The sequence below is a fragment of the Pseudophryne corroboree genome, chromosome 7, assembly GCF_028390025.1.
Source record: "Pseudophryne corroboree isolate aPseCor3 chromosome 7, aPseCor3.hap2, whole genome shotgun sequence".
In the NCBI taxonomy this organism is placed as follows: Eukaryota; Metazoa; Chordata; class Amphibia; order Anura; family Myobatrachidae; genus Pseudophryne; species Pseudophryne corroboree.
Window position 1 is genome coordinate 382,998,692 of NC_086450.1, and position 24,499 is coordinate 383,023,190.

General features: G+C 46.1%; 1 protein-coding gene across 2 annotated transcripts in view; it reads right to left on the minus strand.

Annotated features, from left to right (window-relative positions):
* Positions 1 to 1,195: 1,195 nt before the first annotated feature.
* Positions 1,196 to 24,499, minus strand: part of LOC134945360 (interleukin-21 receptor-like) — a 64,063-nt gene continuing 40,759 nt past the window's right edge. The window contains exons 6-8 of one of the 2 annotated variants that reach the window (XM_063934577.1): positions 10,404 to 10,512; positions 7,232 to 7,316; positions 1,196 to 1,434 (exon numbers count right to left, since the gene is read on the minus strand). In XM_063934577.1, the coding sequence (XP_063790647.1) occupies positions 1,408 to 1,434; positions 7,232 to 7,316; positions 10,404 to 10,512 (221 nt within the window). In that variant the 3' untranslated portion in view covers positions 1,196 to 1,407. Of the gene's footprint in view, positions 1,435 to 3,339; positions 5,793 to 7,231; positions 7,317 to 10,403; positions 10,513 to 24,499 lie in introns of those variants that run through there. The other variant, XM_063934576.1, reaches the window with a different exon arrangement.

A 24,499-nucleotide genomic window follows, 5' to 3' on the forward strand; every position in this document is an offset into this window, starting at 1 on the left:
GATTTAAGGGGTTCCCACTCCTCCAGGGTACCCCGGCCAGGGGTGACTAGTTGGGTATGTAATGCCAGGGCCGCAGGGACCAGTATAAAAGTGTCCCCCGGCTGTGGCATTATGTACCTGGCTAGTGGAGCCCGGTGCTGGTTTCAAAAATACGGGGGACCCCTATGCTTTTTGTCCCCCGCATTTTTGGAACCAGGACCAGGCGCAGAGCCCGGTGCTGGTTGATGAAATATGGGGGAACCCCTGTCATTTTTTTGCCCATATTTTGTCAACCAGGACCGGCTCAAAGAGCCCGAGGCTGGTTGTGCTTAGGAGGGGGGACCCTACGCAATTTTTTTCGGATTTTTAACAACTTTAAACACCTTTTTAAGGTACACAATGAAGCCCTGCACGGATCTCACAGATCCGGCCGGGATTACTTGTGTTTTGTCAGGCAGTGTTTTACTCATCACTCCCGTAAAACACTGCCTAACATTACGAATCACATCGACATCGGAAAAAAACGAATTGGGAAAAGTCGGCAGCTTAGTGAATGATCGTATCAGGATTCAAAAAGTTGCAGTAAAATGCACCCGATACCATTCGAGTTCAAACACCCTTCAAAACGGCAAAAACACGAATCTTTGTAAATATACCCCCAGGTCTGGACTGGACGGTGGATGAACAAGCTCCTGGATATGTTCATGGACCAGAAAATCCACCACTTTCCAGGGAACCACGAGTTCTTGGACAGAACCTAGAAATGTCTTCCAGCACTTGCGCCAGGCATTATACCAGTCCTCAGTGACGTTGCGCTGCTGCACAAGTGGTACAGTAGCTACATGACCAGTCTTGGCCACAAAAACAGCCACCATTTGCTTGGCCATGCTGCTCTCACGTCTATGTACTAAGCCTTGGAGAGAGATAAGCTGGATGGAGATAAAGTACCAGCCAATCAGCTGGTTGGCTGGTACTTTATCTTCATTAACTTTATCTCTTTCCAAGGCTTAGTACATAGACAGTTCCTATAGTGGAGTGGCACATATTTCTTTCCCCCACAGTGTATCAATGACAGGCAGCGTCACAGATAAGAAACTGATGGCTGCTGCTGCTCTGCCAGCATTCAGAGTGGGAGTGCCCTTGGGAAAATAAAAACACTGAGTGCATTTATTATTTATTAACATTTATTTATATAGCGGAAGCATATTCCCTTGCATTTACAACTATGAACTAAGCAGTACTAGAATGAGAGTGGGTGCTAACAGAAAGACAGAGCGGTAAGAGCGCCTGACACAGCCTACATAAATAACTGAACATTTTCCTGACCTTTGTTATTCTCCGGTTGCAAGGAGCCTGGAACATTGAGTTATTTCTTAACATCGCATAGTACAGAGGTATTATGTGCCCAATAAGATCACAATCAATATGTTAGTTGAATTTATCATTTACATAAATCTGAAACATAAGGAATGTTTGGAAACTTATAAACGTTTAATACTAAAAATATGTTGCCATCTTTAAGCGTTCATATGGTAACTGTTGAAAGGTATTGGATTAGTAATATATTCTAAGGCAGGCATTACCAACCTCAGTCCTCAAGGCACACTAACAGTCCGGGTTTTAGTGATTTCCATGCTTGAGCCCAGGTTACTTAATTAGTACTATACTTATTTTGATTTAACCACCCGTGCTGAGGCCTGGATATCACTAAAACCTGCACTGTAAGTGTGCCTTAAGGACCGAGGTTGGGAATGCCTGATCTAAGTGGGCAATTACATTAGCGGTTTGAATACTATGTGGCATTCTGGAACAGCACATTCTGGCAAGAAACATCTCTCACACTCCTTAGAGTGCTCAGGAAACCTATGATATGCAGGGTACCGTAATGGGCATATACGTGCTCCACTAGATATTGCATGATGTTCAGCGGCTCATCACCCCTAATTGATCTGGCCCTGGCTATTTTTTATTGATAGTTTTGATTCAAATGATATCACGAATCATTTACCTGTAGCTAACTCTATCCGTATCTCATCTTAGAATAATCAACCTCTCTTTCCAGCTCTATGGGGGTAATTCAGACCTGATCGTAGCAGCAAATTTGTTAGCAGTTGGGCAAAACCATATGAGATATAAGATTTGCAGAGAGAGTTAGATTTGGGTGGGTTATTTTGTTTCTGTGCAGGGTAAATACTGGCTGCTTTATTTTTACATTGCAATTTAGATTTCAGTTTGAACACAACCCACCCAAATCTAACTCTCTCTGCACATGTTATATCTGCCCCCCCTGCAGTGCACATGGGCCCTCATTCCGAGTTGTTCGCTCGTTCTTTTTCATCGCATCGCAGTGAAAATCCGCTTAGTACGCATGCGCAAAGTTCGCACTGAGACTGCGCCAAGTAACTTTACTATGAAGAAAGTATTTTTACTCACGGCTTTTTCTTCGCTCCGGCGATCGTAATGTGATTGACAGGAAATGGGTGTTACTGGGCGGAAACACGGCGTTTCAGGGGCGTGTGGCTGAAAACGCTACCGTTTCCGGAAAAAACGCAGGAGTGGCCGGAGAAACGGTGGGAGTGCCTGGGCGAACGCTGGGTGTGTTTGTGACGTCAACCAGGAACGACAAGCACTGAACTGATCGCACAGGCAGAGTAAGTCTGGAGCTACTCTGAAACTGCTAAGTAGTTAGTAATCGCAATATTGCGAATACATCGGTCGCAATTTTAAGAAGCTAAGATTCACTCCCAGTAGGCGGCGGCTTAGCGTGTGTAACTCTGCTAAATTCGCCTTGCGACCGATCAACTCGGAATGACCACCATGGTTTTGCCCAACTGCTAACAAATTTGTTGCTGTAATCAACTCTGAATTAGGCCCTATGGTGGTCATTCCGAGTTGATCGGTCGCAAGGCGAATTTAGCAGAGTTACACACGCTAAGCCGCCGCCTACTGGGAGTGAATCTTAGCTTCTTAAAATTGCGACCGATGTATTCGCAATATTGCGATTACTAACTACTTAGCAGTTTCAGAGTAGCTCCAGACTTACTCTGCCTGTGCGATCAGTTCAGTGCTTGTCGTTCCTGGTTGACGTCACAAACACACCCAGCGTTCGCCCAGGCACTCCCACCGTTTCTCCGGCCACTCCTGCGTTTTTTCCGGAAACGGTAGCGTTTTCAGCCACACGCCCCTGAAACGCCGTGTTTCCGCCCAGTAACACCCATTTCCTGTCAATCACATTACGATCGCCGGAGCGAAGAAAAAGCCGTGAGTAAAAATACTTTCTTCATAGTAAAGTTACTTGGCGCAGTCGCAGTGCGAACTTTGCGCATGCGTACTAAGCGGATTTTCACTGCGATGCGATGAAAAAGAACGAGCGAACAACTCGGAATGAGGGCCCATGTTCCTACTGTTTATTCCTATAATGAAAGTTATCATGGTAAAAGTGAGCCATTGTTATGGTTGTTCAATCTACCCTGTACCTGCATTGGAGTTGGAGATAGTCCATTTATCTATCACGGGAACAAGGTGAGTGCATGAAAATTGTAAATAATAGTAATATTGTATGTATTATTATTGTCACAACACTATACTGAATATTACGGTGTCCAGACATCACAAAGTAACATTCATTATTCAGAGCGCAAAGTGCCATTACCCAACCATACCAAAAGGCACTTCCCGGTGATTGCAGAGAATATACTGATGACTTCTGACTGCCCAAACTATTTTTTTATATTAAGTATATTAAAAAGATATGAATTTAAATTGATATATTTGTTTTAGACTTACTGATTACATCTACCTGATACGGGCATATTTTACAAGCCATCTCTAAAAACTAGCTTAGGTAAAGGAAAGATTTGTAAATAATTGTTGAGCACAACCTTAATTTTATCTCATGGCCTGATTCCGAGATGTACACTAATGCATTCGCAGCTGCCGTCCTGTACACAGGGTTATGTGCTAATGCTGCAGCTGCCTAGAAATGCAGTGAGATCCAAACACCTGCATAAACGCAACGGTGAGCCCAGATCCTTCCATAACCGACTGCTTGAGTAATCCTGTGTTCACACAGAATGGCTGTGGGAACTGAGATGGTGGCACCATGTTTCCTGCATACAGGATTGCAGTTGTAGGCTAAGATACTGTATGAGCCGTAAACGGTTGTGTTGAGCTGGGTTTTTGCCAGCACTCCCCGTTACCTCCCCATAGCGATCCATGACTGCAAATAAATCTTCACTGTGAGTGACATCAATAAGGTACCTTGGCTCGTTTGCAGTGCGTCCGTGACGCATGCGCAGCTAGCCAATAATCACACAATTCCTTAAATATCAGCATTGTGCTGAACTCTGATGCAGGACCTTTGTGCTGTCATTTTGGAAATAATTTGTGTGTTTCTGTTTTTCAGCATTACATGGGTTTCTGGTGGCTCATGCAGGAACGGGGTGTAGCTACTATTACGGTGCTCAAGATACTGATGGTCAGAATCCCGATGGCAAGGTTAGGGTTAGTTTTAGGGTTAGACACTAGAGGGAGGGTTAGGGTTAGGCTGTGGGAAGGGACGGTTAGAATTAGGTTGGTGTAGGGGTGGATTAGGGTTAAACTGGTAGGGGTGGGTTAGGATTAGGGTAAAAAATACAAAAATCGGTCAGGATGTTGCTTTTGGCATTCTGACCTTTGAGACCTTGGGGTTAATTCAGACCTGATCGCTCGCTAGAGTTTTTTGCAGCACTGCGATCAGGTCAGAACTGCGCATGCATATGCACCGCAATGAGCAGGTGCGTCGCACAGGTACAAAGCGGATCGCCGCTCAGCGATGGGTTTGTGCGAAGAATCCATTCGCACGGGCGATCGCAAGGAGATTGACAGGAAGAAGCCGTTTGTGGGTGGCAACTGACCGTTTTCTGGGAGTGGTTTGAAAAACGCAGGCATATCCATGCGTTTGCAGGGAGGGTTCCTGACGTCAATTCCTGTCCCAGACAGGCTGAAATGTTCACAGCGGCTCAGTAAGTCCTGGGCTACTCAGAGACTACACAAGATCTGTTCGTACAGCTCTGCTACACATGCGTCCGCACACTTGCAAAGCTAAAATACACTTCCCTATGGGCGGCGATTATCTTTTCGCAGCAGTGCAAAAAACTTCTAACGAGCGATCAGGTCTGAATTAGGCCCCCTGTGCGCCAGGGTATCGACACAGGAACAACTGCAGCCATGTGAAAAAATGTTCAAGATACCATTTGAAATCAGGCTTTTTATCAGTAACTGTTTATTAATGGAACCATCTTCCAAATGTCACCTCCGACTATTGGAGTCCCTGTGCATGTTGTGTGCGGAGTGGGGTCCATATAATCCTTAGAGGATGGCTTTTCCATATGATGAATTTCTGTAGGAACCTCAGTAGCTTTAACTTGCAGTCACAGAAGATAATGTGAGAGAGGTGTAAGTCAGTTCACTACTTCTTGTGGATTTGCAATGTAGGTTCCATCAGTTGAAATATAGTCTGCTGGGCAATCCTTCTCGAATACTGAGATGTTCTCTGCATCATTATAATAAAAAATGGGCAAGTCTGGAGAGAAAGAGGGATAGCCCTCATTTAAAGATATTTGCAGCTGTGGTACATAAGAAGAGTCTGAGGCAACAGTCTCGTGGAGCAAAGGGACATCTTCTTTGGGCGGATGTGCTTCAAGCTTGATAGGTGATATCATGTCTTTCTGAAAACATAAGACGGTTGAACTGTGGAGATCTGTATCCATGGTGGTGCCGGATCGTCTTTCCTTCTTGATTTTGACCCTTTTATTTGGATATTTAGTCCAGTCCTAAATCAACAAATATTAGCCTTTAATCTTTTCTCTAATAAAGCCACTTTCGTCTCTTACATCTTTTCAGTGTCTCTTCTAAGACAACCATCATGAAAGAATGAAGAACGTAGACATATATAGAGCAGACATTGGGGCTAATTCAGACCTGATCGCTGCTGTGCATTATAGCACCGCAGCGATCAGGTCTAAACTGCGCATGTGGCGGCGCCGCAGTGCGCCTGCACATGTCAGACAGCCGACGGCTGTCTTAGCCCTGCGATCACCTCTGCCTGATTGACAGGCAGAGGCGGTCGCTGGGTGGAAGAGGGCGGGCCAGCGGCTTTTGGCTGCCGTTTAGGGGGTGCGGTCCGGGCAACGCAGGTGTGCCCTGGCTGTTGGGGGGGAGGGGCCGAGGCGGCTGCATGACGTTGCACGCAGCCACTGCGACCCAAGCAGCGACAAGTTGCTCCCTGCCAGCGCGCAGGAGCTGCGCTGGCTGGAAGCTACTCTTCATGTACAAAAGCATAGCCGCTGTGCAATGCTTTTGTACTTGTGCGTAGGGTAGGGTCTGACATGCGGGGTGGACTAGCCCTGTGCTGGGCGTCCCCCCGCATGTCAGGGAAGCTAATCGTAGATGTGCTAAATTTATCACATCTACGATCAGGTCTGAATCACCCCCATAGAGTTATGAAGTTAATGTCATATATGGGTATGTTTGAGATGGCACAAGGGATGTGGAAACAGCTCTTTATGCACGTTTAAGCCCAAATTAATTATCACTACTAGTTAACAGGGGTAGAAAGCAGGAGATACCTGAGACATTTCCGTCTTTCCAATCCCAATCACATTCACTCGCTAACCCCCCAGGTTTCTATGAGAACTGCTTCATATGTTGTTGTTTTTTAACAAGCTCGGGAACTTGTCTTCATAAACTAACAATCTTGTCATCTATGACCTATGGGGGCAGCCTGGCTGGAGAGATCCATCCCCAGTGGGCTGGTGCTATTCTGTTTTATTTGTGTATATGGCTGCCATTTCTGCATGATGTTCTGGGGAAAAGACATTAATAAAAAGACCCTATGGTGAATTATCAGTAGTCTATTGGCACATTGCCTTTCCTTACGGAGCATTTGAAAGACTCATGCTTTATAAATGATAAATCAATCAAGTTAAAAGGGACAAAAGAGATTGTTTTTAGGAACAATTATAAATAGAGAAATTTGCATGCTATTACATTACTTGACTTTATTGTAAATATGTTTAAGATATATTAACTAGAAAAAAGCTTGAGTACCAATGTCATCTACCTATGACATCGGACAAATCTCCTCATCTTTCTATGCCTGAGGTGCCAAATTTAGATTGTGAGTTCAGTTGGTCATAGACAGTGTTTGCAAAAAAATTGTATGTTCTATAGAAGAAAAACTAAGAAGAATAAACCTGAAACAAAGGATTACCTGAAAATTCCCATTATGCACACGGTAGAGATCCTGAAAGAATTCATCCGCTGTGGGAACATCGTGTAAGAATGGTATTTTTATCCTGTGATATTCAATAAAATACAGCAAATAAGAAAAAAACAAAATACCGGTATACACTATATACAAAAGACAAGTTGGATGAGTGTACCCACATTTTATTTAGAGGCTCATTTTTTCAAAAATGTATACAGATAATTAAATAGATTTATTAAGCATTTTTCAAAAGATACAAAAATATATGGTTGATATGAAAATATTTGCTGGAGTGCACCAACGTTTTATAAATCCCCCTGGTGGAAAGACTAGTCATGTGAAAATCTGGCTTACATCCATGTACATACTGTCATGCGTGTACTTTAGCTGACCCCCAAAACTGGTATCTTGCCATGTTAGAGATAAATTAGGATATAGGCATAGTGAGGCAGGAAGCAATATGTTAAGCCAGTGGCGGAACTAGCGAGCGGTGGGCCCAGGTGAAACAAAATGCTTTGGGCCCCCCCCTCTCATCCCGTCCAAGTCCAACCCCCTCCCCCCCAAACTCCAAATTGGAGATTCTCTACATGCTCCCGTATAGTATAATATAATATAATATATATATAGTAGTGATGAGCAGATTCGGTTTTACTCGGTTCTCAAAACCGAATCTTATTGGCTCACTGATGTCACGTGTTTTGGATAGCCAATAAGATTCGTTTTTGAGAACCGAGTAAAACCGAATCCGCTCATCACTAATATATATATATATAGATCTATATATATATAGATCTATATATATATATATATATATACAGTATATACACAGTAGTGCAAGTAGAAAAAAATGTCAGTTGTACTGTGTGGACACGCTGAAGGTGCGCGCACCGCAAAAAATTGGTGTGGCCACATGCCACATGGGGCATGGTCAATGAAAATGGGGGCGTAATACACATATGATCCAAATAGTGCAGTGCCAGATACACATATGCCCCCACAGTGCCAGATATGCCCACACAGTGCCAGATACACACATGCCCCCACAGTGCAAGATACACATATGCCCCCACAGAGCCAGATATGCCCCCACGGTGCTAGATATGTCCCCACAGTGCCAGATACACATATGCCCCCACAGTGCCAGATATGCCCCCCACATTGCCAGATACACATATTCCACCACGGTGCCAGATATGCCCTCAGTGCCAGATATGTCCCCACATTGCCAAATACACATGCCCCCACAGTGCTAGATATGCCCCCACAGTGCCAGATACACATATTCCCCCACATTGCCAGATATGCCCCCACATTGCCAGATACACATGCCCCCACGGTGCCAGATATGCCCTCATAGTGCCAGATATGCCCCCACAGTGCTAGATATGACCCCATAATGCCAGATACACATATTCCCCCACATTGCCAGATACACATGCCCCCACAGTGCCAGATATGCCCTCATAGTGCCAGATATGCCCCCACAGTGCTAGGTATGCCCCCACAGTGCCAGTTTAGATATTTTTACCTGCGCGTTTCCAGGGGTTTCATGGAAGTCACCAGCGGTTTTACATGTTGTGTCATGCTTGTCCCCAGGGGTTTTATGCTCTGGGATTCATGTTCATTGCCTAGGGAATGCTTGTTGCCTAGGGGTAGATAGGGATGGCCACTGACCATCAATGGCAATCCTTAGCATTTGCATTTGCTGGTGGGCACTAGCCCGCCAGCGCTATAATGCTCTCCCCTCCCCTCCTCCTCCTCCTTGACAGCGGTGGGCTTCTCTCCCTCTCCCTCCCTCCTCCCCTGTACTCCGCGCAGCTGGCGGAGTTTTCCAGAATGACACAATAGCGTCATGACGGGATTGCATCACAACGCGATCGCGTCATCCACCGGGCCGGCCGAGCTGAGTAAGGAGGAGGAGGAGGGAGGGAGGGGGAGAGAAGCCCACCACTGTCAAAGGGCCCAAAGCCAACAGAAATTCACCTCTTCACTGGCATGTCACTGAAGAGGTGAAATGCTGCTGGCTTTGGGCCCCTTGACAGCGGTGGGCCCCAGTGCAAGGCACTGCTTGCACAGACGGTAGTTCCACCACTGTGTTAAGCAAATGGTAGGGTTGGTCTTGAGTAGGCTCAGTGCCACCAATCTATTTGTGTTCTTTGCTTAGCAGTTAAGCCCTGCAACACATCTTTGCTTAGCAATGAATGTGAGAATGTCTGTCCTCCAATGTGCATAGGTGATACGTTAGTGGGAAAATACAGATCAGGAAAGTTATAATGGGTCATAAAAGGAACAGGGACAGGATCAGCTAAAACATACTTTGCTGCGATACGTATGCACATGCGCATGCTCTGCGACTGTATACGTACAATATTACTTATCCCAATATATCCCAAAACTAATCATATTAACTTATCTAATAAGTTATCCAGGATTGTTATCCCTAGCACCAAGAGCAAGAAAATACATTTGCCGGCATGTAGCAAGAGTTCGATAAGGGCCTAGAGATTTTACATTAGCCTCCCAGGCCCTAACTATGCTCAGAAGAAGCATCTGTTCTGCTTTTTTGAGAATACAGCTAAACCTCTCCGGTCTCTATCCAATGGGCCTTGTAGTATTTGCAGGGCTGAATTAAGGGCCACATGAGCCTGAGGCAGAAAATGTTCAAGAACCTATACTGAGAAGGGGAGGTGCTGTGTGGGTGTGGCCAGTGCTTTGTGGGTGTGGCCAGAGCCACATGGGCGTGTACACCTTTACATTATCAGCTCCAATGTCTCCCTAAGTACATAAAAACAGAAAAATTGCACAATTTTGTGAGAAAACTAGAAATACAATTTGAATATTTATGATCTATGGCCGAATGTGTTGCCAGCTAGGTGGCTGGTCATCTTACTGCTGCCATGATGAGGGGCCTGTTTTTATGTGAAGGTCTGGAGCTGGAGCTCCATCCGCTCCATTGTTACTCTGGCCCTGAGTGGCGGCATCCCTTGGAGAGGAAGTACTGTAGTTCCGTCTCTGTCTGGCATCTGTATAGCAATATATTTTACTATCTCTCAATCAACACATAGAATTTATGAACTGTTGATGGATTGTCTCTTATAAACTGTAGTCACCATATATATTGTATAACATATACCTATGCAGCACTGATATAATTAACATATCTCTTCTTACCTACCTGGTAGACAGGTTGGAAAAGAGAACCAGATACAGCAGTATGAATATCATCATCACTAGGCCTAATATAACAATGATGTGACTGATGCTGGCATGGCTTCTGTCTTTTTCTGAAAGAGAATAACAGTTATATCAATGGTAAAGAGAAAAAAAGCACTGAATAATTTGTCAAACTTCACCTTTTACTATTCTGACATAATCCACAAACACCTAATGAGCTTCAAGCCCTTTGAGGCATATGGCGGACATGAGTGAGGGGGTGTGAACAAATTATGGAAGTGTGGCCACACACCCTTGGGAAAAAAAAATCAATAAAAAATACTAAGCATGCGGCCATTAATAAAAAAACTCCTTGACAACTGGCCTGAGCCCTTGCTGGTCCCCTCGAACATACAGGAGCTTTGGTATTTAGTACAGTATTCCACAGTATTGTTCTCAATACAACAACCTAGCAGTTACGTCCTCTGTGTTATCCTCTGCTATTGGGACTCTAAAAGTCTGAAACATTGCTTAAATCAAAAATAAATGCTATTCACTCCATATAGAACCACCTGGATCCAACTTCTAAAAACAAACCTAAATAATGTGGAGTGTAGGTCTCCAGCATGGGCCCCTGAGCCATGGGTCTTTGTGCACAGCACACCCTGCACTTGTTATAGATGTGCCACTTCACTGATACACAAACATTGACAGAATTATCCACCTCTATACGCTGCACTACATCATTACACTACATCCCCTCTGTATGCTGCACAACATCAGTTCACACTGCCCTATACCACATGACCCTATACACTGCATTACACCACTACACTACATGCCCTATATGCTACACTACATCCCCCTATACACTGCACAACATCACTATACCCCCTACACACTGCACTACACCAGTACACTACATGCCATATACACTACATACTCTATATGCTACACTACATCACTGCACCACATCGCCCTATATGCTGCACTACATCATTACACTACATCCCCCTATACACTGCACTACATTACTACACTACATCCCCTCTGTACACTGCACAACATCACTACACTACATCCCCTACACACTGCACTACACCACTATGCTACATGTCCCTATACACTCAGGGCCGGCTCTACCATTAGGCAGCTTTAGGCGGCTGCCTAGGGGCACCGGCTCCTGGAGGACGCCACTGAATTCATCTAGCAAAAAACTGAAGGATGATTCTGTGTGCGGCCTCCTCATTACACTGCGCTGGCTGCTGCTGCTGCAGGTCTAATCAGGTGCAGCCGTCACTATCAGGCTGTACCACAGAGTGCCTCAGCGCTTTCTCCGTGCTAACAAGTGTAACATCATGTCATATGAAGGCACATAGGAGGCGGATGTAACTATGGCTCCCCAAGGGGCGCACCCACGGCCGTTGCTCATAGTCCTGATGCAGGCCCCTGGATCCCAACTCTCCAGCAGCAAGCAGCACCTGACTACATGTCTGCACCTGCAGCATCGCTGTAATGCTGCTGCCGCCTGTAAGATGAGCCGTACCAATTATGAGGGAAAACAACTATTAGGTAAGTAACCCATGGGGGTTTCTGCAGGACCACAGGCAGTACACATCTTACAGCCTGGTAGGTGGTTTGCTCTTGTAAACAGCATAATAGGGAAACACAGGCACTGGGGTACAATACAGAACATATGGAGGAGGGGGGGGGGGCAGTAATTAACTTACAGAGGGGGGATGGAACACAATAAGGAGCATACATATATAATATATGTATATATGTATATAATACTGTATGTATGTATACATACATACAATTACATTTCCCACCAGACCCCATATACAGATGCAGTGTATACAAGATAGATAGACAGACAGACAGACAGACAGACAGACAGACAGACAGACAGACAGATAGATAGATAAATAGATAGATAGATAGATTATTCCAGCACTCAGCAAAAAAAAAAAAAAATTGGCCTCAGTATCCTATACAATTGCCAACATGCCAGCTAGCATGTATACATAGGTAGAAAGAACGGTCGTCACTCAAGGATTTTAAAGTAAAAGTACTGCATATTGTGAACACAGTCACAAAAATATACTTTTTCACTTTAAAAGTCCATGAGTGTTGTATGTGTATAATAATGCAACATACCCTAGTCCATCTAGTGGCTACCTGCATCTTCCGTCTGAAAGGTGGGGGGGGGGGTGTTTGCAGGTTAGGGGGGGTCTAGGCTGGAGATTTGCCTAGGGTGCATAGAGACCTTGCACCGGCCCTGTATACACTGCACTACTTCCTTACACTACATACTCTATATGCTACACTACATCACTACACTACATTCCCCTATTTGCTACACTACACTACATATCGATATGCTACACTACAGTGCAGAGTTTTGCTGACCAGTAACCACCAGTATTATACGTTCTCTGCCTTAAAAACACTCCATATCTGTGCTCAGTGTGCTGCATATATCTGTGCTCACACTGCTTTATTGTGGGGACTGGGGACCACCAGTATATTATATAGGAGGAGTACAGTGCAGAGTTTTGCTGACCAGTGACCACCAGTATTATACGTTCTCTGCCTGAAAAACGCTCCATATCTGTGCTCAGTGTGCTGCATATATCTGTGCTCACACTGCTTTATTGTGGGGACTGGGGACCACCAGTATATTATATAGGAGGAGTACAGTGCAGAGTTTTGCTGACCAGTGACCACCAGTATTATACGTTGATCTATTACTGGCATATAATTCCACACATTAAAAAATGGAGAACAAAAATGTGGAGGGTAAAATAGGGAAAGATCAAGATCCACTTCCACCTCGTGCTGAAGCTGCTGCCACTAGTCATGGCCGAGACGATGAAATGCCATCAACGTCGTCTGCCAAGGCCGATGCACAATGTCATAGTAGAGAGCATGTAAAATCCAAAAAAATAAAGCTCAGTAAAATGCCCCAAAAATCTAAATCAAAATCGTCTGAGGAGAAGCGTAAACTTGCCAATGTGCCATTTACGACACGGAGTGGCAAGGAACGGCTGAGGCCCTGGCCTATGTTCAAGGCTAGTGGTTCAGCTTCACCTGAGGATGGAAGCAGTCATCCTCCTGCTAGAAAACTTAAAAGAGTTAAGATGGCAAAAGCACAGCAAAGAACTGTGCGTTCTTCTAAATCACAAATCCCCAAGTAGAGTCCAATTGTGTCGGTTGCGATGCCTGACCTTTCCAACACTGGACGGGAAGAGGTTGCGCCTTCCACCATTTGCACGTCCCCTGCAATTGCTGGAAGGAGCACCCGCAGTCCAGTTCCTGATAGTCAAATTGAAGATGTCACTGTTGAAGTACACCAGGATGAGGATGTGGGTGTTGCTGGCGCTGGGGAGGAAATTGACAAGGAGGATTCTGATGGTGAGGTGGTTTGTTTAAGGCAGGCACCCGGGGAGACACCTGTTGTCTGTGGGACGAATATGGCCATTGACATGCCTGGTCAAAATACAAAAAAAATCACCTCTTCGGTGTGGAATTATTTCAACAGAAATGCGGACAACTGGTGTCAAGCCGTGTGTTGCCTTTGTCAAGCTGTAATAAGTAGGGGTAAGGACGTTAACCACCTAGGAACATCCTCCCTTATACGTCACCTGGACCGCATTCATCAGAAGTCAGTGACAAGTTCAAAAACTTTGGATGACAGCGGAAGCAGTCCACTGACCACTAAATCCCTTCCTCTTGTAACCAAGGTCCTGCAAACCCCACCACCAACTCCCTCAGTGTCAATTTCCTCCTTACACAGGAAAGCCAATAGTCCTGCAGGCCATGTCACTGTCAAGTCTGACGAGTCCTCTCCTGCCTAGGATTCCTCCGATGCATCCTTGAGTGTAATGCCTACTGCTGCTGGCGCTGCTGTTGTTGCTGCTGGGAGTCGATCGTCATCCCAGAGGGGAAGTCGGAAGACCACTTGTACTACTTCCAGTAAGCAATTGACTGTCCAACAGTCCTTTGCGAGGAAGATGAAATATCACAGCAGTCATCCTGCTGCAAAGCGGATAACTCAGGCCTTGGCTGCCTGGGCGGTGAGAAACGTGTGTCCGGTATCCACCGTTAATTCACAGGCAACTAGAGACTTGATTGAGGTACTGTGTCCCCGGTACCAAATACCATCTAGGTTCCATTTCTCTAGGCAGGCGATACCGAAAATGTACACAGACGTCAGACAAAGAGTCACCAGTGTCCTAAAAAATGCAGTTGTACCCAATGTCCACTTAACCACGGACATGTGGACAAGTGGAGCAGGGCAGACTCAGAACTATATGACTGTGACAGCCCACTGGGTAGATGTATTGCCTCCCGCAGCAAGAACAGCAGTGGCGGCACCAGTAGCAGCATCTCGCAAACGCCAACTTGTTCCTAGGCAGGCTACGCTTTGTATCACTGCTTTCCAGAAGAGGCACACAGCTGACAACCTCTTACGGAAACTGAGGAACATCATCGCAGAATAGCTTACCCCAATTGGACTCTCCTGGGGATTTGTGACATCGGACAACGCCAGCAATATTGTGCGTGCATTACATCTGGGCAAATTCCAGCACGTCCCATGTTTTGCACATACATTGAATTTGGTGGTGCAGAATTGTTTAAAAATCGACAGGGGCGTGCAAGAGATGCTGTCGGTGGCTCGAAGAATTGCGGGCCACTTTCGGCATTCAGCCACCGCGTGCCGAAGACTGGAGCACCAGCAAACAGTCCTGAACCTGCCCTGCCATCATCTGAAGCAAGAGGTGGTAACGAGGTGGAATTCAACCCTCTATATGCTTCAGAGGATGGAGGAGCAGCAAAAGGCCATTCAAGCCTATACATCTGCCTACAATATAGGCAAAGGAGGGGGAATCCACCTGACTCAAGCGTAGTGGAGAATGATTTCAACATTGTGCAAGGTTCTGCAACCATATGAACTTGCCACACGTGAAGTCAGTTCAGACACTGCCAGCCTGAGTCAGGTCATTCCCCTCATCAGGCTTTTGCAGAAGAAGCTGGAGACATTGAAGGAGGAGCTAAAACAGAGCGATTCCGCTAGGCATGTGGGACTTGTGGATGGAGCCCTTAATTCGCTTAACCAGGATTCACGGGTGGTCAATCTGTTGAAATCAGAGCACTACATTTTGGGCACCGTGCTCGATCCTAGATTTAAAACCTACGTTGTATCTCTCTTTCCAGCAGACACAAGTCTGCAGAGGTTCAAAGACCTGCTGGTGAGAAAATTGTCAAGTCAAGCGGAAAGTGACCCGTCACCATCTCCTCCTTCACATTCTCCCGCAACTGGGGGTGCGAGGAAAAGGCTAAGAATTCCGAGCCCACCCGCTGGCGGTGATGCATGGCAGTCTGGAGTGAGTGCTGACATCTGGTCTGGACTGAAGGACCTGCCAACGATTACTGACATGTCGTCTACTGTCACTGCATATGATTCTGTCACCATTGAAAGAATGGTGGAGGATTATATGAGTGACCGCATCCAAGTAGGCACGTCAGACAGTCCGTACGTATACTGGCAGGAAAAAGAGGCAATTTGGAGGCCCTTGCAGAAACTGGCTTTATTTTACCTAAGTTGCCCCCCCCTCCAGTGTGTACTCCGAAAGAGTGTTTAGTGCAGCCGCTCACCTTGTCAGCAATCGGCCTACGAGGTTACTTCCAGAAAATGTGGAGAAGATGATGTTCATCAAAATGAATTATAAACAATTCCTCCATGGAGACATTCACCAGCAATTGCCTCCAGAAAGTACACAGGGACCTGAGATGGTGGATTCCAGTGGGGACGAATTAATAATCTGTGAGGTGGGGGATGTACACAGTGAAAGGGGTGAGGAATCGGACGATGAGGAGGAGGTGGACATCTTGCCTCTGTAGAGCCAGTTTGTGCAAGGAGAGATTGATTGCTTCTTTTTTGGTGGGGGCCCAAACCAACCAGTCATTTCAGTCACAGTCATGTGGCAGACCCTGTGGCTGAAATGATGGGTTTGTTAAAGTGTGCATTTCCTGTTTATACAACATAAGGGTGGGTGGGAGGGCCCAAGGACAATTCCATCTTGCACCTCTTTTTTCTTTCATTTTTCTGTGCATCATGTGCTGTTTGGGGACTATTTTTTTGAAGTGCCATCCTGCCTGACACTGCAGTGCCACTCCTAGATGAGCCAGGTGTTTGTGTCGGCCACTTGGGTCGCTTAGCTTAGCCATCCAGCGACCTTGGTGCACCTCTTTTTTTCTTTGCATCATGTGCTGTTTGGGGACTATTTTTTTGAAGTGCCATCCTGCCTGATACTGCAGTGCCACTCCTAGATGGGCCAGGTGTTTGTGTCGGCCACTTGTGTCGCTTAGCTTAGTCATCCAGCGACCTCGGTGCAAATTTTAGGACTAAAAATAATATTGTGAGGTGTTCAGAATAGACTGAAAATGAGTGGAAATTATGGTTATTGAGGTTAATAATACTATGGGATCAAAATGACCCCCAAATTCTATGATTTAAGCTGTTTTTGAGGGGGTTTTGTAAATAAAAACCGAATCCAAAACACAACCAAATCCGACAAAACATTTTCAGGGAGGTTTTGCCAAAACGCGTCCGAATCCAAAACACGGCCGCGGAACCGAATCCAAAACCAAAACACAAAACCCGAAATATGTCCGGTGCACATCACTACATTATTCTAATCAATTTTATAGTCAAAACTCTGGAATATACCGGAGTATGACAGATGAGGCTCTGCCTCCCCTGTCTACCTTGACTGCAGGTAGGCATGGTATGCAGCTTCTGAGTTGCGCTCTACCTCTCTCTTTAGTGACAGTGATGCATGCACCTCTGCAGACCATCTCACTGTCACTAAAGAGAGAGGTAGAGCGCAACTCAGATGCTGCATACCATGATTCCGGTGCTATTTGAGGAATATGAGGCAGTGGATTGATATGCTCTGAATACAAGTTATAATTTGGTACGCAGTTCTATGAGTGGCATGTTGTTTGTGCACCCTTGAAAGGGAAATATTACACCATAGATGCTTGTTCCCCTCTTCTGTTTCCAGGTTCTTTGGCTGTATACCTCATGGCTTTTTGAGGAACTGAGCAGCCGCCCAAAGAAGTGGAGTGTATATAAGTGCAGATATTAAGCTTAGACTGGACATTTGAGATCTTTCTGTGGACCACAGATTACGGCACAGAAGCATTGGAAGAGAAGCGCATTGATCTATAATTTTTTAAATATAAATATATATATATATATATAGACAAAAATGGGCGGCACTCCACGGGTTTGGAATAATGTAACAGCTATACAAGCTTCATTCAACGTTTCAGGTGCTACTTTATTGGCACCTTTCGTCAGGATGACGAAAGGTGCCAATAAAGTAGCACCTGAAACGTTGAATGAAGCTTGTGTAGCTGTTACATTATTCCAAACCCGTGGAATGCCGCCCGTTTTTGTCTACCTCTCTATTTGTTCCTGATCGGATCGTGGGAAGGCACCCAGGTACTATTGTTGTTTACATGGAGTGCCGGTCAAAGTGTATATATATATATATAACCCTGGCTAAGAAAAGGTTTTGTTTTTTTAGTTTTAAATCCTGCCAGTATTTTAAGTTTTATAATGAAGGGTATGTGTACTAAGCTTGGACCATCAAGCCATGTAGGAGCTTAAGAAGAACAAACATAGATACATACATGTATATACATACATACAAACATAAATACATAAATATTTTCACTTCGATATAGATAGATAGATAGATAGATAGATAGATAGATAGATAGATAGAATAATGTGCTTTTCTGATATAGTTATTTGATACTAATTTGAATGAATAATGTGGTTAGTATAGATGTGCCTTCACTTTTGTATAATAGGGTATGGGTTGTTGGGTCGACACAACTTAGGTCGACAGTCATTAGGTCGACCACTATTGGTCCACAGGGTCACTAGGTCGACATGGTCATTAGATCGACATGTACTAGGTTGACATGGAAAAAGGTTGACATGAGTTTTTTTACTTTTTTGGGTTTCGTTTTCTTCGTAAAATGACGGAGAACCCCAATTAGTGCACCGTGTCCCCTCGTATGGCTCGCTTCGCTCGCCATGCTTCGGGCAAGGTGCCTCGCTGCGCTCGGCACAGGTTACCGGTCCCAATTGTAGGCCACGGGGATCGAAAAGTATGAAAAAGTTCACATTTTTTTTAAAATGTGAAAAACTCATGTCGACCTTTTGAACTGTCGACCTAGTACATGTTGACCTAATGACCCTGTCGACATAATGCATGTCGACCAATAGTGGTCGACCTAATGACTGTCGGCCTAAGTGGTGTCGACCTAATGATCGTATCCCGTGTAATATGAGTGGGGTCATTCTGAGTTGATCGCTAGCTGCATTCGTTCGCTGTGCAGCGATGAGGCAAAAAATGGCACTTTTGCGCATGCGTATGCAGCACAATGCGCACGCACGACGTACTATTACAACGAACGATGCAGTTTCACACAGGGTCTAGCGAAGCTTTTCAGTCGCACTGCTGGCCGCAGAGTGATTGACATGAAGTGGGCGTTTCGGGTGTCAATTGACCGTTTTCAGGGAGTGTTCGGAAAAACACAGGCGTGCCAGGAAAAACGCAGGCGTGGCTGGGCGGACGCAGGGCGTTTGTGACGTCAAATCAGGAACTGAATGGTCTGAAGTGATTGCAAGCGCTGAGTAGGTCTGAAGCTACTCTGAAACTGCACAAAATTATTTTGTAGCCGCTCTGCGATCCTTTCGTTCGCACTTCTGCTAAGCTAAAATACACTCCAGGTGGGCGGCGGCATAGCGTTTGCACGACTGCTAAAAACTGCTAGCGAGCGAATAACTTGAAATGACCACCATTATCTCTAGTACTGAGGTTTAATGTGATGTTGTTTTGCTAATGGCTATTGGCATATTAGTTAGTAACTTGCTTAATTAATATAATTGCCTGATTGGGACTAGCATTTCCCATTGTTTCTCCATGAGTGTGTCGAATGCAAGCCGGAGGTGACGCAAAACTACTGAGCATTGGTGTATTGGTACAATAAATCCGGAAATGGCGCAAACTTCTGATTGGTGCATTCCAGATGCTGGAATGCATGCCAGGAGTTATGTGGCCACTTGCGGTGTAAGGAATTTAAGGGGCACTCAGAGTATTGGAAGATTTACCCTTCTGAGACTGCTGAACATATTGTTGAGCACTTTGCTGTTCCTTGCTGTAATAGTATGTTTGAAAAAGGTCCGTGTGACCATAACATTGCAATATACTTTGCAAGACAATGTAAACATTTTATTAAATGAATTAAGTTGCATTTATGAAATTGGAGAGTGCCTGCTTTTTGGCTGAATATGATCCTTGGACTGTACTTTGTGTGTGATCTAGTATAGTGCACCACGCTGTTGCTAATGGAGATGAGAGTGTGAAACTTCGGATAAGTATTATATATATATATATATATATATATATATATGTGTGTGTGAAACAGAGGCGGCACTCAAACAGGCTTGTTGCAAAAGTAGATAGGTCAGTTTAATGATACCAACATGTTTCAGGGACTAGCCCTGTCCTCAGGGCCTTAACGAGGGTTAAGGCCCTAAGGACAGGGCTAGTCCCTGAAACATGTCCCAGGTTTCTGACCTATATGATTTAAAACCCCAGGAAAATGTCTGTGATTGCAAAACAGACTGGATAGATGTTGCTGGCTTTAGTAAATGCCAGTCAAGGGTTCCTGAGGTTGTGGATGGAGAGAGGGGGCAGGCTCCATCCATTAGACCCATTCAGTGTCTTCCAGTCTTCAGCCTGAGATCAGGCTAATTAGGGCTTGCACCTGTAGAGGCTAATAAAGGTGTGTCAGGGCTGTACTCAGTGTAAAACTACCTGGGGGAATAGGAGGCAGGCTTGTTTAGCGACACTGTGATGTACTGACTCTGAGTACTGTACATACTCTGAGTACTGCCTATGTTTGTGGTGGGGGCATTAGGTCATACCATTCTGAGAGAGGGAACCATTCTGTTTAATAAGAGCCCAGATGGGCTAGCATTTATATTAGGTTTGTGTCTTTGTACTGTACAACAAACCTAGCTACGGACAGATTGCACAAAAACCCTAGACTGGTGTGCTGTTTCCTGGCTGCTGTGTGTTTAGAAGTGCCTACTATTTATTTATTTATTAACAGTTTCTTATATAGCACAGCAAATTCCGTTGCGCTTTACTACCCCAGGAGAGGGCTCCCTTACCGTGATCTCTTCACAGTAAATGTCAGAAATTGTCTCTTTTGTGAAGCCAAATTGCAAAATGAGTTCTTGTTGAAGCAAGAGGTGGGATCCTTAATTCCAATTTAGCCCTTTGCAACAAAACTGGAGTTATCACTAACTGACTCTGGTCCCACCTGCAGCACTTAGCTGTTGTTACTCTCTTTAAATAGCAAGCTATGTACTCTGCAAGTTGTGGGTTCATCAACTGTCATCTGCCTGCCATGGGCTGGGGGCAGTGGCGGTTCTTGCCACGGGCAAGCGGTACTTTTGCCCGGGGCACCGCCTTCTGGAGGGCGCCGGCGCCATCCGGAGGGCGCCGCACCAGGGCAAGATCCGCCACTGTGCCCCCCGCAGTGCCCTGCTGTGCCCCCCCGCTTTGAAGGGAACCAGACGCGTAGCGTCTAGTTTCCCTTCATTGAGAGGACCTTAGTTGTGCGGTGCGCGATGACGTCATCGCGCACCGCACAGCAAAGATCCTCTCCATGAAGGGAAACTAGACGCTACGGTCTAGTTTCCCTTCGTGTAGAGGACCTTTGCTGTGCGCTGCGCGATGACGTCATCGCGCACCGCACAGCATAGTGGCACAGACACTAGGGGTCATAATTGACCTCTAGTGTCTATGCTGTTCTATGGGAGAGACGTAATAACGTCTCTCCCATAGATCGAAGAGAGGAGAGGAGAAGAGCGGCGCCGCCGGCGGAGGGGGTCTGGATCAGGAACGTGGATGGTAAGTATACTTTTTTTTTCTTTCAGCGTCGTGGCCACGCCCCCAATTGAAGCCACGCCCCCATATTTTGCCCGGGGCGTCACAAGTCTTAGAACCGGCCCTGGCTGGGGGGTATACTTACTAAAGTGCAAGTTTACAAACGTGGAGATGTTGCCCATAGCAACTAGTCAAATTCTTGGTATATATTTTAGAAGGTGCTAGATAAATGATAAGTAGAATCTGATTTGTTTCTATAGGCAACAGCTCCCAATTTGAAAACCCACACTTTAGTAAATATACCTCTAGGTATCTCTGGATTCCTAGCTGGATCTCTCTATGTTAGGTTGTGTTGTTTGTACTACTGTTCTCCAGGACAACTCTAATAGGCCCTACACACTGGGCGATTTGACTGCAAGATATGAACCAGATAACGTTCATATCGTGCAGTGTGGAGGCACCATCGCTGGTGCCCCGTCGGCTGTGCATGCAGGCCAATATGGACGATCTCGTAGAGATGTGCACTTGAAATTTTTCGGGTTTTGTGTTTTGGTTTTGGGTTCGGTTCCGCGGCCGTGTTTTGGGTTCGACCGCGTTTTGGCAAAACCTCACCGAATTTTTTTTGTCGGATTCGGGTGTGTTTTGGATTCGGGTGTTTTTTTCAAAAAACACTAAAAAACAGCTTAAATCATAGAATTTGGGGGTCATTTTGATCCCAAAGTATTATTGACCTCAAAAACCATAATTTCCACTCATTTTCAGTCTATTCTGAATACCTCACACCTCACAATATTATTTTTAGTCCTAAAATTTGCACCGAGGTCGCTGGATGACTAAGCTAAGCGACCCTAGTGGCCGACACAAACACCTGGCCCATCTAGGAGTGGCACTGCAGTGTCACGCAGGATGGCCCTTCCAAAAAACCCTCCCCAAACAGCACATGACGCAAAGAAAAAAAGAGGCGCAATGAGGTAGCTGTGTGAGTAAGATAAGCGACCCTAGTGGCCGACACAAACACCGGGCCCATCTAGGAGTGGCACTGCAGTGTCACGCAGGATGTCCCTTCCAAAAAACCCTCCCCAAACAGCACATGACGCAAAGAAAAAAAGAGGCGCAATGAGGTAGCTGTGTGAGTAAGATAAGCGACCCTAGTGGCCGACACAAACACCGGGCCCATCTAGGAGTGGCACTGCAGTGTCACGCAGGATGTCCCTTCCAAAAAACCCTCCCCAAACAGCACATGACGCAAAGAAAAAAAGAGGCGCAATGAGGTAGCTGTGTGAGTAAGATAAGCGACCCTAGTGGCCGACACAAACACCGGGCCCATCTAGGAGTGGCACTGCAGTGTCACGCAGGATGTCCCTTCCAAAAAACCCTCCCCAAACAGCACATGACGCAAAGAAAAAAAGAGGCGCAATGAGGTAGCTGTGTGAGTAAGATAAGCGACCCTAGTGGCCGACACAAACACCGGGCCCATCTAGGAGTGGCACTGCAGTGTCACGCAGGATGTCCCTTCCAAAAAACCCTCCCCAAACAGCACATGACGCAAAGAAAAAAAGAGGCGCAATGAGGTAGCTGTGTAAGTAAGAAAAGCGACCCTAGTGGCCGACACAAACACCTGGCCCATCTAGGAGTGGCACTGGAGTGTCACGCAGGATGGCCCTTCCAAAAAACCCTCCCCAAACAGCACATGACGCAAACAAAAAAAGAGGCGCAATGAGGTAGCTGTGTGAGTAAGATAAGCGACCCTAGTGGCCGACACAAACACCTGGCCCATCTAGGAGTGGCACTGCAGTGTCACGCAGGATGTCCCTTCCAAAAAACCCTCCCCAAACAGCACATGACGCAAAGAAAAAAAGAGGCGCAATGAGGTAGCTGTGTGAGTAAGATAAGCGACCCTAGTGGCCGACACAAACACCGGGCCCATCTAGGAGTGGCACTGCAGTGTCACGCAGGATGTCCCTTCCAAAAAACCCTCCCCAAACAGCACATGACGCAAAGAAAAAAAGAGGCGCAATAAGGTAGCTGTGTGAGTAAGATAAGCGACCCTAGTGGCAGACACAAACACCTGGCCCATCTAGGAGTGGCACTGCAGTGTCACGCAGGATGGCCCTTCCAAAAAACCCTCCCCAAACAGCACATGACGCAAAGAAAAAAAGAGGCGCAATGAGGTAGCTGTGTGAGTAAGATAAGCGACCCTAGTGGCCGACACAAACACCGGGCCCATCTAGGAGTGTCACTGCAGTGTCACGCAGGATGGCCCTTCCAAAAAACCCTCCCCAAACAGCACATGACGCAAAGAAAAAAGAGGCGCAATGAGGTAGCTGTGTGAGTAAGATAAGCGACCCTAGTGGCCGACACAAACACCGGGCCCATCTAGGAGTGGCACTGCAGTGTCACGCAGGATGTTCCTTTCAAAAAAACCCTCCCCAAACAGCACATGACGCAAAGAAAAAAAGAGGCGCAATGAGGTAGCTGTGTGAGTAAGATAAGCGACCCTAGTGGCCGACACAAACACCGGGCCCATCTAGGAGTGGCACTGCAGTGTCACGCAGGATGGCCCTTCCAACAAACCCTCCCCAAACAGCACATGACGCAAAGAAAAAAAGAGGCGCAATGAGGTAGCTGTGTGAGTAAGATAAGCGACCCTAGTGGCCGACACAAACACCTGGCCCATCTAGGAGTGGCACTGCAGTGTCACGCAGGATGGCCCTTCCAAAAAACCCTCCCCAAACAGCACATGACGCAAAGAAAAAAAGAGGCGCAATGAGGTAGCTGTGTGAGTAAGATAAGCGACCCTAGTGGCCGACACAAACACCGGGCCCATCTAGGAGTGGCACTGCAGTGTCACGCAGGATGGCCCTTCCAAAAAACCCTCCCCAAACAGCACATGACGCAAAGAAAAAAAGAGGCGCAATGAGGTAGCTGTGTGAGTAAGATAAGCGACCCTAGTGGCCGACACAAACACCGGGCCCATCTAGGAGTGGCACTGCAGTGTCACGCAGGATGTCCCTTCCAAAAAACCCTCCCCAAACAGCACATGACGCAAAGAAAAAAAGAGGCGCAATGAGGTAGCTGTGTGAGTAAGATAAGCGACCCTAGTGGCCGACACAAACACCGGGCCCATCTA